Genomic DNA, 14,195 nt, shown 5'->3' with positions numbered 1-14,195 from the left:
TAAGTTTCATATGTATATATTACAATAGTGAATGAACAACCCTATTTATAGAGTGAGAAATCATTCCAAAGGTCACCATATTAAGTATCATAATAAATAGATACATACTTATCCAAAAAGGTTCATGTAACCTAGTGAATATAAATGGTTGTTCATGTACTAACTTTATGGACTATCCACTTATTTAATGGATTTATAACAAAAATAAAAATATAGCACACATTAATGGACCGAGCTTCACGCCGTTTACCAAAGAGATAAAAAAAGGAGAGACGTACAATAATTATGTGCACAGCAAGACTTTACAGTCTTTCTTCTTCTCCTCCAAATCTTCATATGTTTTCAACTTTGCTACATTGAAGCCAGATACACTGGAGTTTCCGATTTTGCTGTAGAAGTTTGCCCTGTCAAATACTAGTAGATTCCATTATCTATTAATGGGAAGCAAGTATTCCAAGGCAACAAATTCCATAAATGATGCTTCTAACTTGAGTTATGGCGTTCCTTTTGAAAATTATCGAGTTCCTTTTGTAGATTTGGACGAAGCAACTAACAATTTTGATGACAAGTTTTTCATTGGAGAGGGTGGATTTGGTAAGGTTTACAGGGGTGTTTTGCGTGATGGAACAAAGGTCGCTCTGAAAAGGCATAATCCTGACTCCCGACAAAGTATTGAAGAGTTCGAAACAGAAATTGAGATTCTCTCATTTTGCAGCCATCCGCATCTTGTTTCATTGATAGGATTCTGTGATGAAAGAAATGAGATGATTCTAATTTATGACTACATGGAGAATGGGAACCTCAAGAGCCATTTGTATGGCTCAGATCTACCCACTATGAGCATGAGCTGGGAGCAGAGGCTGGAGATATGCATAGGGGCAGCCAGAGGTCTTCACTACCTTCATACTAACAGAGTTATACATCGTGATGTCAAGTCTACAAACATACTGCTTGATGAGAATTTTGTGCCAAAAATTACTGATTTTGGAATATCTAAGACAATGCCCGAGCTTGATCAAACCCATCTTAGCACAGTAGTGAAAGGAAATATAGGCTACATTGCCCCTGAATATGCTTTGAGGGGACAGCTGACAGAAAAATCTGATGTTTATTCTTTCGGTGTTGTTTTATTCGAAGTTCTTTGTGCTAGGCCTGCCCTAGATCGTTCAGAGATAATGAGTTTAGATGATGAGCCGTTGAAGATGGGACAGTTGGAACAAATTGTAGATCCCACTATTGCGGCCAAAATAAGACCAGAGTCCCTCAGGATGTTTGGAGAAACAGCGATCAAATGCTTAGCTCCGTCTAGTAAAAATAGGCCATCAATGGGTGATGTGCTGTGGAAACTGGAGTATGCACTTTGTCTCCAAGAGCCTACCATTCAAGATGATCCTGAATGATTATTTGTTCATGAGCAAGTGTTTCACATGTTGTATATGGTTTCTATTAAGTTCTTATTGTAAAATGAAGTTGGCTTACCTCTCTCTTCTGAGATTACTCTGGATGTATGATGTGTTGTGAAATAGAAGTATAATGTAACATCAAAGCTTGTTGTTTTTTCGTTAATATTTGGCGATAGGGATGGCAAGGTCAGGTCTGGTAATATGGTTGATTTGTTTTGCCACTTCTTTGAAAGAACATTCAAAACTGAATGACAAGCAGCAATTAGATTTCTGTGAACTTCTGCTATTCAGTAAAGATTTGGCCTAATATTCAAGCCAACCGCAAGTTTTAGATGACTACATTCATGGCGAAGTCGATACTTTCAAGGATCTTCATGAACCAAAATGGAAAAGCTTACTGAAATGAGTAATGAATAAACCGAAACCAAAAATTACAGAAGAAAATTATACAGAAATGATTCCGGATTTGTAAAGATAACACAACCATTCTTTGAAATATCACTCCCTATATTTACAAACACTTCACCATTACAATTTACAACTAACAAACATGTGCTTCAAAGTAATGCCATTAAAAAAAAAAGAGGAACTTTTGGTTCATGAAGCTCCATCTTTTTCTCATTCTCTCATTCATAAAGGGAGGATTAATTAGTGCAGGTTCATCTTCTTCTTTCTTTACTAGCATCTGAACTGCCTTGGACATCGATGGTTCAAGTCTCAGAACCTCTTGTGTGCACAAAAACTTACATGTACCACTCGTAGAACCTCCTTTTTTTACATTGCTTGAGTGATAGTTGTTGAAAATGTTGCCATGCTTGTTTCATCCACGGCAATAGTTAAATTAGTGAAGCAAAAACTTTTAGGCCAAGTATTCTGGCCTCATATTTACTCTGTGAAGAAAAAAAAACAAAATGAAAAATTAACCTAATCTATAAAACTTGCATCAGTCTCCCCTCTCTATCATTTTGTCAAACAGTTGTACCATATGGATTCAGGCATATTTACATGATAATGTTTTATATAAAAAGATCTTATTTTTCTCTCCGGTTTTCTTAAAATGCTTTCAGCGGTGTTCACGTTCAAGATGAAGAAATAACATCTAAAAGAAGAAAAACAGAAAACGAGATAATCTTTACCTGCTCCTGATTCTTCTTCTTTTCAAGAATTCAACATAAGAACTCCACTTGTTCTAGAAATAAACAAAATGCCTTGAACTTTAGCTGCTGCTACCTCTGAAACAGAAAAGTGCTGTTGTTTTAAACTAGAAACTTAAGATTCTGCAAAAGCATAAAATTCTATAGAACTCTTTCATAAAACCACAGTAATTCTAAATACACTTCTGGTGACAAAGAGTTTAGCTGACAAATATAGAAGCCTGTCAATTCTTCAATTTTATAGCAAAAAATTCAAAAACATTTCACAGAAAAGTAGTTGTGACATCAGTTTTCATTTGAACATAATAAATTTGGCTAGGGATAACGATATTGTCATTTCACAACTATGATAAGACAGTTGAATGAAACAGTGAATTAAAAATTACATGAACCATTGATCTAATTTAGACCTCAAGTAAGCCCAAGAAAAGTTAAGACTGTAGCAGAAATATGAGTTCGATTTCTTTTAATGGTATCAAGTAATACTAGCAAAATAAACATGTTCTGGTGTAAACAAAATGAATAAATGTTAAATGTACTCGGATGAACACAGCAAGAACAAACCTTTGCTAAGAGTCAAGGGGCTGTTCTTTAGACCAATCTGGAGGCTGTATAGTAACTGTGAATGAATCATTTGCTATAACTTCATGTTGCATAGTTTGAATATCTTGGGCTGAATTGGCAACATCCCAGTTGCACCAGTTCACCTCAACTCTATTTAGACAAACAGCATCTTCAAAACGAGAAGGGATTTTCTCAAGATGCTTACATTTCGTTAAAACCAAATGTTCAAGCTTAGGAAAAGCATCATCAGAGACGGACCATTGTACAACTTTGAGGTTGTCCAGTTTTAAGTATTTGAGTTCTAGGAACTCTGAATCTTTCACTTCCCAGTGATCCCCTTCAAAGGCTCTGAGCAATAACTTAAGAATCACCAAGTTGGGCAGTTCTGCAATGATCGAAATTTGGGTCCAAGGTAGACGGAACTTTGATAAAGTCAATTCCCTTAGTTGCGAGGGGAAATTGAACTTGTGAGGAAGTTTGGCTGGATAGCTGTTCGAAACCAGCTTGAGGGACTCAAGGTGACTTAGAAAATCTAATCTGGGAAAACGAACACACCTACCCTTCAATTTCCTTGAATAACCAAATGTCCCTGAAAATATGCAACTCAACTTTCTCAATTTTGGCATCTTCCTCAAAATCTTCTCTGCGTCTTTACCATAAAAGAGACGTGGAGTAGAAAAGGTTTCCAAATTAGGTAATTGTGAGTTACCAGTTAAAACATCCATGTTCTCATGCAAACCAAAAGAAACCCGATCATTTACATGTATATGCCTCAATTTCACCATCTTCAGAAGTGAACAAGGTAATATCATCTCTCCTCCCAATCCTCTTACGACAAAAGTCTCAAGATTTTCAAGCTTAGCTATAGATGAAGGAATTGAATTTGCATCAGTTTGGGCCGCAAAGTACTTCATCTGAATTAGATATTGTATTTCAGTGGGAAAAGTACCACCAATGTTGAATGATTCCAAATCCAACACTTTAACAAGCTTGAAGCTCTCAAAAATGAAGGAGATATCACGCGGCCATAACAAGTTATCTGGATCAATTGCATTGAATAGTAAAGAGCGGACATTAGAGCGAGATGGGCGCCACAGATCAATTTCATCTTGGTAAGAATGAACGAACAATCGGTATTCCTCCAATCGTTCAGGAAATACACCTTCTCCACTGAATTGGATAAAAGAGAACACATGGAAAGGAGAGTTGGCATAAACATAATACAGTAAAATTAATACGGTTCTTTTTTTTTTGGTAATGTAAAATTAATACAGTTTTTTTTACCTATTGATTTGGAGAAGGAAATCCTCTTGTTTGGCCTTTTCCATGCAGAATTTATGCAACAAATCATGAATGCGGCACGTTTTCACCTTGGCATTAGGTCTCTTCTCCATGGCCATCACTAGATTCCTACGAATAAGATCGTCCAAGAAACCTTGTGCGGTATCTTCTTGTCCTTTTTCGTTGTTTGCTTGTACAAACCCTTCAGCTACCCACAACTTGGTCATTTTTGAGACATGAATATCCTTTCCCTGCAAAAATCCTCCAAAATAGAGAAAACAAGGCTTAAGATAGTGTGGTAAATTCTTGTAACTGAATCCAATTATAGATATGCTCTCTTCCAAGCTGCCAATCCTCTGGGAACTTAGACTTTGTTCTACTACTTTCCATGCTACTAGTGTCTTCTTTTTCTGTTTCAGAACACCAGCTACTAACACAACTGAGAGAGGCAACCCTCTACAACTTTTTGATATTTCAAATCCCACATCTTTAAGATCAGGTGGACAGCTCTCTCCTTGAAAGACTTCTTTCTGTAATAATGTCCAACTCTCATCATCTCTGAATAAACGAAGATGATGGGGATCACTTTCACATTTGACATATTCGGCGACATCATTCAAGCGGGTTGTTAGAATAATTCTACTCCTATTTGAAACATCACTGAAGCACATACATAGATTGTCCCACACTTTATAGTCCCACACATCATCAATGAGAATCAAGAATCTCTTGGTCAACAAAAATCGGCGTAGCTCATCAGCTATTTCACCATCTTCTTTTTCATTGCGATCAGAAGGCTCAAGCACATCATTCAAAATGGTGAGCAACAACTCTCTCCATGAATATAATTGAGTCACAACACATTGAGCATGGACATCGAAGCGAGAGGTGACTTCTGGATCATTGTAAATCTTCTTTGCTAGTGTAGTCTTGCCCAATCCTGGCATGCCAACGATTGAGATGACATCAAGCTCAGGTGATCCTCCAAGTAGTTTATCCTTTAATTCATCCATTGTATCCTGAAAACCCTCCATTTCTTCGTTTGCTCTTTGAGTATAAGCTGAAAAAGATGGTGCTACATTAGTGGTAGTCTTTGCAACTTCATGCACAGTCACTTCAATGTTCCTTCTTTGACATGTCTCCCCAACAACTTTATTTACAAGCTTAATATTCTCAAAAACTTCAGAAATCCAAAGAACTTTGTACCAGAGTGGATGAGAATAGGCCAAGCATGAGTCAATGACATACTCAGCCTTGTATGCCATTACAGAAACACTTGTTGTAAGACCACAAGCTTCATCATGCTCATCATAGCTTTCTGAAAAATGATCAATGAATGATCTTAGGCACAATAAGCCCTCCTTGACTGATTCAATCTGATGTTTTAAGTCGATTATCAAATCGAGCTTAGAACGTAAAAGCTCCTCCAATTTTCCCAAAAAGCAATTGAGATATCCTAATCCATTTGTCTTAGGGAAGCTATAACTTGAAGAATCTGGTACTTTCAGACAAATAATCTTTACCTCTGCCTCAACAAACTTAAGCAATTGCTTGACATCAGAGAGATATAGTGTGTAATACCAAGCAGGAATATAACCCTTGATAGAGAAGAAACAAATGTAGTTTTTATCTTGAACACGTTCAGCGAGATCTGTAAGTTCTATATGCATATTCCTGTACTGTACAATATCTACAAGTAAAGAGCCAATGTGCAATAGTTTGTCTTTAACTACTGAGATTTGGTTAAGAAGATAAGAGACTGAACCAGCATCATAGTCCAGCACCTTGTCCTGTTGGGTTAACATAATGTTGATAAAGCTTTTTCCATCTGTCTTACTCGTCTCACAATGTGTTGCATCCAAAACTTGATCATATAATTTTCTGGCCTCCTTTATCTCAACAGACTCAATCTCTCGGAGAAAATCAGATGGAAGTCCCATTTTCTCAGTGCTGCTTGCATCCTCTAAACTTCCATCAGAAGAAACAGCATCATCATTCGGCACCTTGGCCTGGTTTTTTAATAAGAAATTAACAAGGCCTTCTCCATCTGTCAGGGAAAAAGGTGATACATCCAGAACTTGCAAGCAAACATTTCTGAACTCTACCTTGACAGACTCAATCTCTTGCAGAAAATCAGATAACAAGGGCCTCATTTTCTCAGTGCTGCTTCCGTTCATGAAATTTTCATAACAAGAACCACTGAATATTGCTAACCTTTTTGCAGTCACTTCAGCATGCATTAAGAGATCATCCAATCTGTAAAGCTTTTTCCTAAGAAGATCCATGAGAATAGATCTAAGGAGAATAAGCTCTTCATGAGCACTCTCAATCAGATCTAGAACTTGATTTCCCAAAGTGGATTTGTGCTTCAGTAGAACCATCAAGTTACCCTCAGACTTGATAAGCCAGAAAGTCACAGTCAAAAACTGAAGTACCTGATTGATCTCCCTACACCTGTTGTTATTCATATTATCCTCATAATGTAAACACACAGCAGATTCCGCCTCAATTGCAACAGCTTCATGTCCCATTGAGAGATCATTTTGCTTCCTGCATTCAGTGTGAGGAACTGGAGGTTCAATAAGATATGTAACCATGAGCAACAACCCATCATAAAACTTTTTGACCTCATCTGCAACAGTAAATGTCAAATTGGTTTCATCCTTCCGTAGCAGATTGACAAGAATATATTCATGAAACCTCTTCAATATCTCATCCATCTTGGGAATATGTGAGGATGATGAATAGAAGGTGTACACATCTGTATTGGGACCATATAAGAATGATGTATTGGGGGATTCCGCATCCCTATTGGGACGATGTGAGGAAGATGGATAGGAGGCTTTTAGCATGCTGGAATAGGAATCAATGGCCTCAAAGTTCATGGGAAGAAAGTTCAGCAGATCTATCATAGGATGGTCTGGTGTTGATGATGCAGAAATGCTGGGACACATCTGTCTAATAGCGACCTTGATAAACTTGAACTTAAGAAGCAATTGAAAATGCAAGCACTTAATTTCCCTGGCCAAGTCATGACAAAGAGAATCACAGACTGACCATGCTTGACTAACTGCAGACTGAATATAGTTCAAAATAACAGTTATCCTGGTCTGCTCTTTACACTGGTCGAACGCATCCATGAAATAACTTCTAAAGAACATCAGCTCTTCCCAAACATAGTCAATCAGATCTTTCATAGGAACTATTATGGTGCCTTGAATGTTTTGTAGACGAATCAGATCAACCTCCACTTTAACATAATTAAACTTCATTTGCAAATGAAAAAGCTCATGGTCTATTTCACTAGTCTTATCCATATCCTCATCAAAGGAGTAGATGGCATTTGCAGACCCAATAGCCAGATATTCCATATTCAATTGAAGAGAAATCAGTTGTCGATGTGAAACAGGATAAGATTCTATGTCCCTGAGGAATCGACAAAGGTAAGAAAGTCCTCGTTGGAGCCATCGAATTCGATTATCACATCTTAGTCTCAGATCATCTTGGAGAGCACTAACAAAATCAAGCATATATTTGGCATTCATTGTAGTCTTTGATCTTGATGAATTTAACCCTATCAAGGCATTGAGATAAACCTGCCTCAATCCTGGGCTAAAAGGACGACTTATCCTTTCCAGCAATTTAGAGAACTCGTCATCCATATGGCAGCTTGACCCCAAGACACATAGTTGTGCTGCAGTGTAAGCTACATCCTCAACATGGTAGAAGAGATCCTTCATACTCTCATGCTCAATGCCCCGCTTTGAAATTAGTGTAAAGAAGACTTGTAGATGTCGAAGCTTCTTGTCAAGCATAGACACAGGAGGCCCTGCACTGATAAAGAACAATGCACGATGAACAGAACCAAGCAAGGATTCGATAAACCCCACCATATCCACAGTGATTGGGCTAGATGATCTTGATGGCTTTGAAGCTTTGATTCGCTTAGCAATATTCTCGGGTTCAATTATTTGCAGCAGCTCTGGGATCACTTGCCTTGTTGATCTTGACGCCTTTGAAGATTTGAATTTCTCAGCAATGTTCTCCAGTTTAACGGTAAACTGAGAACGAGGAGGATGAGAACACATCAGAGAAAAGCCATCATGAGCTTCTAAAAATAGAGGCCTAAGATGTCCAGATATTCCATTAGCAGGGTGACGCTTCTCCAGATTTGTGAGAAATACAGCAACATGTGTTAGGTGCTTTATAGCATCCTCCAATTGATCAGTGGTCCTTCTGTCTAAATGCTGGCCCTTCACAAGGTTTATAGTACCTATTGCATCGCGACACTCCTTGGCCATCTCCCTTCCACCTTTTAAGTTTCCTGTGATTGTTAATAAATCCTGCAAGTAATGAATCAGTATCGTCCGAATGTCGCTTGTAGCATTGCTAAAGTTGAATACAGATCTACGAAATGAACTGGCTCAAGAAGATGAACTAAAAATTTTCTCTACCAATAAAGTTGTAATGTGACAACAAAGCCGCCATAAGTATTGCTCACAATCCAGTTCAACATGATAGAACTTCATAAAAACGAAGATTGAAAAATGAAGTGTGTGTATGTCTTTCGTCCCAACAGATCAGCAAATTGTGGATATTTTCATAAAAGGCTTGTTTGAACCAAAATGTGAAATTCTTGTAAGCAAGTTAGGCATGATAAATACTTACATGTCAACTTGAAGGGGAGTGTTGATTTGTAAATATCTGGATAGGATCAGACCTGATTTTATAGGATAGAAATAGATCTGACAAAATTAGCTTTAATATGCTATGAAATAGTTTAGGAAATTAGAGCTTCCCTTGATGCTCAAATCTCCTCGAATTAAGGAAATCTGATTGCTAGTTTATATCTCTCTACTATAAATTTGTACCACTACAGATGAATAAGAACGTACAGTTTTGGAACCAAAACTTACAGACTCATTCATCAAGGTTCATCACAGGAAAGACTACAAGGAAGTAAGAAGTTTGGAGGCACTATCTTGGGATACATTAGGATTTACTATTTAATATATTCTACGTTCAAGATTGTATTGTATGAATGGTTGACACTTATGCTTGAGCTTTCTAAAGCTATGAAGGTTAAGTCCCTCGATCTTAAGACTTGTTGCAGCAGCTATGTGATGACTTGTGTTTATTCTTAAAACTTGCCATTTGAGATGCTATGTGAAGTGATTGTTGGAGCTCTTAGAGATGTTTGGAGTTTGATTTGTATTTGACCCGGGGGATGTGATTCTTTGTTTGATAAATGGAAGATAACCAACGAGATGATGGACTAGTTTGGTAGCTCAAAATTGACATTTCTTGTGAATCTTGCAAAATGAATTATATCCAACAACTTGAGTTGGAAGTGTGTTTTGGTGCAAAAAGGTAATAGGGATAATATGAGCATACAAGCATTGTCTTTTGAATTTATAGGTTCCTTTATTTTATCAGATACTGTTCGTCTTCTAATCCAATTGCATACTAACTCTCTAGGGAGATTGATCTTTATTGAATGTTGTGATGACTAGCTTATCATAAAGTTACTTACATTTGGAAGTTCGACGACAGTTATAGTCTTAGTGATTATTATCTTCCTCCTAACCAACTTATTGTGGTTGTTGCGAACTTCAGTATTTGTTGTTTATCATGATACTTGGCTATAGCCTATACCATAAAAGTGTATAATTTGCAGTAGGTTATAGAAGCATCGGGCATAATGTAATCATGAACTTTTCACTACTATTTTCTTCTTATGCATGATTGTGTGTGTCTTTGTGCTTGAGGGAATGTATCAAAATCTAGAAATCGGGGGTGGCTTAGTTTCACCTAATAATCATATAATCAATGGTGTAATATGTGATCTTTACTCTGAAGCATTGGTTATCTTAGTTCACTCCGTGAACTCTGTTTTGTTCTTGCTCTTTTCTTTGTTTTACAAGGTCTAAATTCAAGAATACATTTATTTTAAGGTGGGATGATGTTGATCAAGAAGACACCTTTGATAATGGAGGTTACCAAGTTGACATCAAGCGTATAGACCAGTGGCGGATCTAGGGGGTTCAAAATCTGAAGAACTAAACACACGGACTAACCGAGGGGGGTTAAATATCTACTATAAATACATAAAGAATAATTTTTACGATATAGAAATAGTTATATTTTCCGCCGAAGGGGATTCAGGCTGGCTCCGCCCCTGATACAGACTATAGAGTGCTTCGAAATAGCATAGAAGCCTAGAGTCAAGTGTTGGAAACCATGGAGGAAAAACACAGGAAACTAAACCAAAAGTTTTTGTAACTACTGAAAAATAGTTTCTCTCAATACTCACAATCACTTTTTTTTTCTAAAAACATGGCCAAATAACTCAACTCTCTAAAATAAGCATTTTTAACTTGATAAAAATTTAGTGAAACAATTTAAATCTCTCTAAAATAAGAAGTTTTTACTTCCTAAAAGCTTGGTCAAACATGCTACACCCTCTTTCCCAATTAATACGACTCGGATTTCTTTTTAATCATTCTAAAAAGGGGAAAATAACACATTTTTAATTTTCTATATTTAGTAATTTTAATTTTAAAAAAATGTATAGTCACACAAAGATACTCCCTCTATTCAATAATAGTTGTCAACTATACTATTTTAAAATGTCCAACAATACTTGTCTACTTTATAAAATGAATTGATAATTTTACACTTAGTTCCTGATGTACTTTTATCATTAATTATAGTCATTTCACTATTACAATTTTCAAGAGATTGTATTTATTAAATTCAAAGGGTATAGTTTCTTACTAATTGTGTAAAATAATAGTGGACAAATATTGTTTGACAGTGGAAGTACTTAGTCTTTTTTTCTTCGTCTTAAATTCCGTGTCAAGTCAAATTACATCATATAAATTGAAATAGATACTTAGATCAAATCTAATGGTCTATACCCGAAATCTCAACTACATACTCCAACTTCACGGATGTCCTATCACTCCCTGAATTATTTAAAACTAAAATAATTTACTCCCTAGACGCTTACGTGGCACAGTGTGGTATAGTGAGTGTATCTCACTCCCTGTAATAGATTGAGAACCAACACAAATAATAAATGTGTATTTTTAGTTATTAATTTTCTTTCAACTTCACAACATAAATATGGCACCACCAAAGACCACCAAAGTTCTTCACCATCTTGAAATCATTCCTATCACTACTCTAATTGATACACTAAAATCATTTATAGCAATTTCATCCATTACTCTCCAAAATCAAGAACTGTATATCAAAAATCTTTGATATATGCACCAATTTTTAAAAAAAAAATCAAAGCAAAGCTTGGATAAGCTTAATACATGAACACCCAAATGATTTTCTTCAATAAACTTTTAATATTAAGATAAATTTTTATCTTATATTTAATACCCAACAAATCCATGACTAATTTTAATAACTTTTCCTTTTCCTACGCATCTGAAAAGTTAGTTTATGTTCTTCATCTTCTTCATTCCATTGTTTTGAAATTTGATGCAAAACCACCCTAAATTATCTCCAGATTTCCTTAAATTTTAGATATAATCCTTAAATTTTAGATATAAGCTTCTCTCGATGTTTCCAACCTTTTGATATATTACCCACTCAAAATGGTGGTCATTTGTGGCAAGTCAAATTATTATTTCAAGCTTATCGATTTCCATAAAATTTCGGGCGTCTCTTTAATTTGATCACATTCATAAACTCAATCAACTCAATATATTCAACTTCAAATAATTAACAACCATCTATGTTATCAACAATATGTTTCAAATTGAAGATACAAAATACATTCATAAACTTTGACTTTTTGACATTAAATTGTTTTTTAAATAATAAATCAAAAAGGAAAATGAATTAAAAAAAGTTTTAAATAAAATTTGTGCAAAGAGTGAGTCTCACCCATTAGCATAGATGTGGTTATGACATTTTAGGGGTGTAATAATTCTTGCTTTAAACAGTTCAGGAAAGTGATAGGACACCCGCGAAGTACGAGCGTGTAATTGGAGGAGCTTTAGACCATTTTCTCAAAATTTAAAAACAAAAACGGATGCAGATCTGTGTTATAAGATGCAATTAGTTTATAGATAAGAATGTTGAGTAAATGAGAGAGGAAAATAAACAACTTACTACTTTTCGTTTAGTGTTTGATGGTTGAAATTTAACAGAAAACACTTTTCTTCAATGACTTTTTTTAAGTCCTAGCGGCCTGCAATTAACAAAGCAAATGAAGGTAAATACTTGCAATTTCTTCTTTCATTTTATGAAAATCAGAGAGAAATTACTTACCCATAAGCTTAGAATTCATACTGGTCTTCTTTTTGAGATAATTGATGAATGGTTGAGTTCATTTTCCAACCGTTATAATATTAAAAAGGCTAGACTGATTGATTGACTTTCATCAGCTGAGGGGTCGTTAGAAATTGCACAAATTAATTTATATTTTATTTGAATTGAAAATTTATTTTTGTAATAAAATAAATCATTAATTCTTTTTCTAAATTTCTTGGTGAATATCTCGTCCAAATTTAAATTTGATAAGATAGAGGTAAATTAATAAAATCATAATTTTTAAATGACTTGGAAGATGGACTGGAATCAAAGCATCCTTAATTTGGAATCAAATGTATTAGTAATGCTTACATTAATATATGACATAATATATATATTGGATCTTAAACTTGACTTCAAATTTTAACTTTGACTTTCAACTTTCATTGTGCACAAACAGACACTTTAACTATTTTATCTTTAAATAAATAAGTACGTGATTTTTTGAGCCAAAAAGAGTGAAATGCAAACGCTCCATGTGTATTAGTGAGTCACTCAATGGTTGTCTACTAATTAAATATTTTACACGTCAAAAAAAAACTAAAATGAGATTTTGATTTGAATATATACAAAAGGGATTCATTAAGGGTAGAATTGTCATTTCAACATTTTTTTACCCTTGTGAGCCTAAAAAATTACTCCTAACTCGCGCAAAATACGTGCACATCGCGCGTTTTTTCATGTAGGACTCGCGTGTTTATTTATTAAAATGTTGAATAGTTAAAGTGCCTATTTGTGCAATATAAAAGTTGGAAGTCAAAGTTAAATGAAGCCAAGTTTAGGGTCTAATATATTATGCCTTAATAATATTTGTATTAATAATGTTTGCATTAATAGTATATAGAATATTATTTCTTATGCATTTTTTGGTTTTGTGTACATGTATTGCATAAAAATATACTCTCTCCGTTTCAAAAGGATAGTTTAGTTTGATTTGGAACGGAGTTTAAAAAAAGAAAAAAAAATTTAATCTTGTGGTAGACGAATGTGTATAGTATAATTTTTTAAAAAAATATTCTTTAAAAAAAATTGAAGGTAGAGATTTTCTATAAAAAAAAAAATTTAAAAAAAATGGAAATCACTGCCTAGGCAACGATTTTCTAAAAAAAATCATTTTTCTAAAAAAAATTTTTAAAAGAAAATCGTAGGAAAAACTAATAACATATAGTATTAAATAAATAGTATTAAATAATATTAGTATTTACTGTGTACTAATCCTAGTCCTATTAGGATTAGTACTCCTTAATCCTAGTCCTATTAGGATTCCCTTATTAGGTTAACACTTGAATACAATCAATATTCCTTCATGGTATCAAGAGCCAGAAAACCTAGATCTTCTTTCCTCTAGGTTTTTTTTTCTCTCTTTAGGGCACCGATCGTTCCCTCTCTTCTCTTGAGCGGCCGCAGCCATGACAACCGAGGTGGATCCTCTCGATTCACTTCCTTCTGGCGTTAAACT

At 35.0% G+C, this 14,195-nt stretch overlaps 2 protein-coding genes across 2 annotated transcripts; one reads left to right on the top strand and one right to left on the bottom strand.

The window, feature by feature from the left end:
• Window positions 1–211: 211 nt before the first annotated feature.
• On the top strand, window positions 212–1,566 carry LOC107020284 (receptor-like protein kinase HERK 1). The gene has a single exon (XM_015220579.2). The coding sequence runs from the start codon at window positions 438–440 to the stop codon at window positions 1,398–1,400; it is 963 nt and encodes a 320-aa protein (XP_015076065.1). The 5' UTR covers window positions 212–437; the 3' UTR covers window positions 1,401–1,566.
• A 231-nt stretch (window positions 1,567–1,797) lies between these two features.
• Window positions 1,798–12,813, bottom strand: LOC107020282 (putative late blight resistance protein homolog R1A-4). Its single transcript, XM_015220576.2, has 6 exons — window positions 12,695–12,813; window positions 12,536–12,614; window positions 4,406–8,745; window positions 3,122–4,291; window positions 2,540–2,635; window positions 1,798–2,293 (listed from the first exon to the last, which is right to left on the bottom strand). The coding sequence occupies exons 3-4, from the start codon at window positions 8,701–8,703 to the stop codon at window positions 3,127–3,129; spliced, it is 5,463 nt and encodes a 1,820-aa protein (XP_015076062.1). The 5' UTR covers window positions 8,704–8,745; window positions 12,536–12,614; window positions 12,695–12,813; the 3' UTR covers window positions 1,798–2,293; window positions 2,540–2,635; window positions 3,122–3,126.
• Window positions 12,814–14,195: the final 1,382 nt, after the last annotated feature.

This window comes from Solanum pennellii, chromosome 5, assembly GCF_001406875.1.
Source record: "Solanum pennellii chromosome 5, SPENNV200".
In the NCBI taxonomy this organism is placed as follows: Eukaryota; Viridiplantae; Streptophyta; class Magnoliopsida; order Solanales; family Solanaceae; genus Solanum; species Solanum pennellii.
The sequence above is the reverse complement of the archived record's forward strand: the minus strand, read 5'-3'. Positions and strand labels throughout refer to the sequence as shown.

Excerpts from the sequence above, each read along its gene's own strand:
- LOC107020282 (XM_015220576.2), bottom strand. The coding sequence starts at position 8,703 with ATGGCCAAGGAGTGTCGCGATGCAATAGGTACTATAAACCTTGTGAAG. Across the intron at positions 4,292-4,405 it reads TTCCTTCTCCAAATCAATAG|TGGAGAAGGTGTATTTCCTG; the intron begins GTAAAAAAAACT and ends TATCCAATTCAG.
- LOC107020284 (XM_015220579.2), top strand. The coding sequence starts at position 438 with ATGGGAAGCAAGTATTCCAAGGCAACAAATTCCATAAATGATGCTTCT.